Source organism: Atractosteus spatula, chromosome 3 (assembly GCF_055471065.1).
Source record: "Atractosteus spatula isolate fAtrSpa1 chromosome 3, fAtrSpa1.hap1, whole genome shotgun sequence".
Lineage (NCBI taxonomy): Eukaryota > Metazoa > Chordata > Actinopteri > Semionotiformes > Lepisosteidae > Atractosteus > Atractosteus spatula.
This window is the reverse complement of record NC_142708.1, coordinates 64,461,864-64,465,358: the sequence shown is the minus strand read 5'-3', so window position 1 is coordinate 64,465,358 and position 3,495 is coordinate 64,461,864. Positions and strand designations below refer to the sequence as shown.

At 50.6% G+C, this 3,495-nt stretch overlaps 1 protein-coding gene across 1 annotated transcript; it reads left to right on the top strand.

Moving 5' to 3' along the window:
* The first annotated feature begins 571 nt into the window (after window positions 1-571).
* Window positions 572-2,966, top strand: LOC148838165 (zona pellucida sperm-binding protein 3-like). The gene is made up of 9 exons (XM_088911158.1): window positions 572-922; window positions 998-1,116; window positions 1,205-1,308; window positions 1,540-1,717; window positions 1,792-1,909; window positions 1,990-2,075; window positions 2,150-2,262; window positions 2,595-2,696; window positions 2,857-2,966. The coding sequence occupies exons 1-9, from the start codon at window positions 572-574 to the stop codon at window positions 2,964-2,966; spliced, it is 1,281 nt and encodes a 426-aa protein (XP_088767284.1).
* The last annotated feature ends 529 nt before the right edge of the window (window positions 2,967-3,495 follow it).

The following is a 3,495-nucleotide window of genomic DNA, read 5'->3' as shown; positions in this document are numbered from 1 at the left end:
AACGAAATGTAAGATAAGAAAACTACAGATTGAAAGGCCTGCCTACATTTTCTATAATTTCATAATGTCCTATGTTATTTAACAGTAAGGCAAAAACATATTTGACTAAGAATACGTTATCAGCAGCGATTTAGTCCTAGCCTGAAGTGGACTGGATTTTGCTGTGTTTTTACATTTTTATTTTCTCATAATCCTCAAGAAAGGTTATGAAGTGCACCCCCTGGACGTCTTCACAGCCAGCACTGGAACGATATGACACCATTTAAGGTGGAAATTGGATCATAATGCGTAATTACAACAAAACGTACTGACTGAAAATGGAAACATTAAATAAAAGAATACGTAAAACATCACCGGTCCTATTGTTTCCTGATCGCTGCTCTGATCTTCCCCGACTCTCGCGCTCTATCCGGGCTCCTCAGTACGAGCGGACACTGAGTTTGTTCACGTGAGAATCTGCTTTCTCTGTCGGCAAACCTGAACCTCATTAAGAGAGAATATCTGTGTGCCTTTAAAAAGACGTACTTGGCAAACAGTAGGTATCATGGATTTGTTCTCTGTGGGAAGCAAAATGTGGGTTTCGGGCATTTCTCGCTTCAGCTTCTTGGTGTTCGGGCGTTTCTGTGACGCCGCTACATGGCGCTCAGCTCCCGGACGGCGAACCGGTATCACGCACAAGGGGGCTGTGTTCTACAAAACTCCTTGGTTTCCACAGCAGGATACGCCGCTCGGGCGGGCTGTGTCGGTAGCGTGCGGGGAGAGTCAAATCGTGGTGCAAGTCAGGAGAGACCTGTTCGGTACCGGTCAGCTGATCAACTCCTCGGACGTCAGTCTGGGAGACTGTGCGGCCACAAGGCAAGACGACGCGGCGCAGGTCCTGATCTTCGAGTCCGAGCTGCAGGCGTGTCGTAGTTCGCTGACGGTAGGGTGTCCGGCTTTGACATTCTAGCGTCGTATTTTAGTGGTGTGCCGGCTTCACCTGTCGCTTCTCTCCTAGAGCGCGCCAGAGGAGCTAGTGTACAGCTTCTCTCTCAACTACACCCCGCGGGCGATTGCCAACACCCCCATCGTGAGAACTAATGGCGCCGTTGTCGGTATTGAGTGTCGCTACATGAGGTGAGGGAGGCATCTGCTGTCCTGCAGGGTCTATGGAGCTCCAGGGCTGAATAAGGACCGTGTCACTCTGCCGGAGTCTCTTTCCCAGGTTTTACAATGTGAGCAGCAGCGCCCTGAAGCCTACCTGGGTCCCCTACACTTCCACCAAGTCTGCGGAGGATGTCCTGGATTTCTCCCTGGTGCTCATGGCTGGTATGTGCTCTTGTAGGGGAGAGGTGCAGCGAGACTCCCTTTCGCACTGGGGATGTCTGCTAGAGAAGATTGCTTTGTTGAATTAGCTTGACTGGGGGTCTATGGAGGTTGGCTCCCAGTAACCGGAGCTCTTTGAAGGGATCTATATTTGGGAGACGTTCATCTGGTTCTCTGCTATTTTCCTGCTGGACCTATTTGTCACCATAAGTAATGGCTCCTCTCCAATGCTAGATGACTGGAGCTCCCCAAGGACCTCCAACGTGTTCTACCTGGGGGACGTCCTGAATATTGAAGCCTCCGTCAGCCAGGCTGACCACCAGCCCCTCCGGCTCTTTGTGGACCGCTGTGTGGCCACCCTGGTGCCTGACCAGACCTCTACCCCCAGATATGCCTTCATTGAGAATCACGGGTGAGTCCTGTGCCTTCTGATGGAGGAACTGCTGTGCAGACGGTGCACTTGCAATGACCTCCCCTCTCCCCCAGGTGCCTGACTGATGCCAGAACAACAGGCTCCAGTTCTCAGTTCATGCCAAGACCCCAGGACAGCAAGCTGAGGATGAAGCTGGATGCCTTCAGGTTCTATCAAGATGTCAGGAGCTCAGTGAGTGTCTTCCTGTGGCCTCTGGGCTGTGAGGAGGTTTAGCTGCAGTGGAGCCTCTGACTGAAGGTGTGCTGTTCCAGATCTACATCACCTGCCTTCTGAAGGTGACTGCTGCTTCCCAGAGTGTGGACTCCCTGAACAAGGCCTGCTACACTACTGGGAATGTGTAAGTGAGGAGGAGGGTGTTGGCTGCAATGTGCTCTGATGTGGGTGTCTGCAGTGATGCCTGTCCTGCTGTAGGTGGTGGTCTGTGGATGGGAGTGATCAGGTGTGCAGCTGCTGTGACTCCAGCTGTCCTACTACCAAATCTAGGCACTGGATGAGAATGAAGAGGGATCTGGGATCTAAAGAGGGTGAGACTCTCTTGCTTGTGGTTTCTCAAAATGAGAAGAGGGGATTCTAGTTCTTGTAGATGCTAGTGTTCCACTCCAGTAGTATGAACATTGGTACATTGAGGGATTGTGAGCAGAAGTCTTCATAGAAAACCGTGGAACTGTATGCTGTACACAATCCCTCCTGCTCTTATTCTTGGGGAATGTAGGCAAAATGTGGAAATGCAACTGTTCTCTGGATTGCTACATGACAAATGGTGTCCTTACTTCCAACGTGGTCCTTAAAAACTCCTGGTCAGGCTTATGTGAAAGTGAATGCTGCCTTCTGCACTGCTGTAGGTATTTCAATCCAGAATTCCTTCCAGTTGCAGCTGCTGAGTGGGAAGGCGATGCCACAGTTGGTCCTCTGTTTGTGCTGGGAGAGCAGGCTGTTGACAGCCCAGCAGAGGTGAAAGGTCAGGTCTCTCCTGAGAGCACAGGAGGAAGGTGATGCAACAGGTAGAGGAAGCCTTTAGTACCCAACCTGTATACTGAGTGGAGTGTCAGTGGGACTGAACTGGTTTGATAGCATCTCTATGGCAGAGCAGTGTGAGCTAACCTGTCTTCTCTTTCCAGGAGTGTCTGCTGAGCCTGTGATCCTGGCTGCTCTGGGGACAGTGGTGGGGACTGTCCTTTACAGGAGACTGCATACTAAATCCACTGAGCTGACTGTGATGGAGAAATAAAGGAGGGATTGGAAACTGTCTCTCTGTGTGATACTTGTTCCTTTGTTAAGCCAGTGCAATAGATCTTGACACCTGCTTAATGCGCTGACCTCTCTTGTCCTCATCATGCTACCCTGTTCAGTGTCTTGTGGGCAGAGGGTGAGCAATCCCTGGTGGGCTTGGGCTGTTACTGCACTGGCTCCAGTGGCTTTCAGTTAGTCTGACAGCCTTTCTTGTGCAGATGCTTAGCATTAAACTGCAGCTCCACTCTGTAGAGTAGATGCTATGGGTGGGGAGCTTCTCTGCAGCTGATGATGGCTGCTTCACTGTTCATTGCTGCTGTAGTACTCATGGGAGCAGCCTGGACTCCAGGCTGTTACACATCCCTGCCAGCAGCATATGAACGGTTGATTTTTCTTCTAACTCAGGTGCTAGTTGATGCAGCATCCTTTATGAACGGAAGAGGAGAGCCATAAGGCAGACCCGTTTAGAATGTTGCTATCTGAGGTTCTTTACTGTCACTGAGACGCCTGCTATGATTTTTTGGTTT

Bases quoted from the DNA above. Each gene is read 5' to 3' on its own strand.
- LOC148838165 (XM_088911158.1), top strand. From the start codon at position 572: ATGTGGGTTTCGGGCATTTCTCGCTTCAGCTTCTTGGTGTTCGGGCGT. The intron at 1,910-1,989 runs GTGAGTGTCTTC...GTGCTGTTCCAG, and splicing joins ATCAAGATGTCAGGAGCTCA to ATCTACATCACCTGCCTTCT. The intron at 2,263-2,594 runs GTGAGACTCTCT...ATTTCAATCCAG, and splicing joins GGATCTGGGATCTAAAGAGG to AATTCCTTCCAGTTGCAGCT.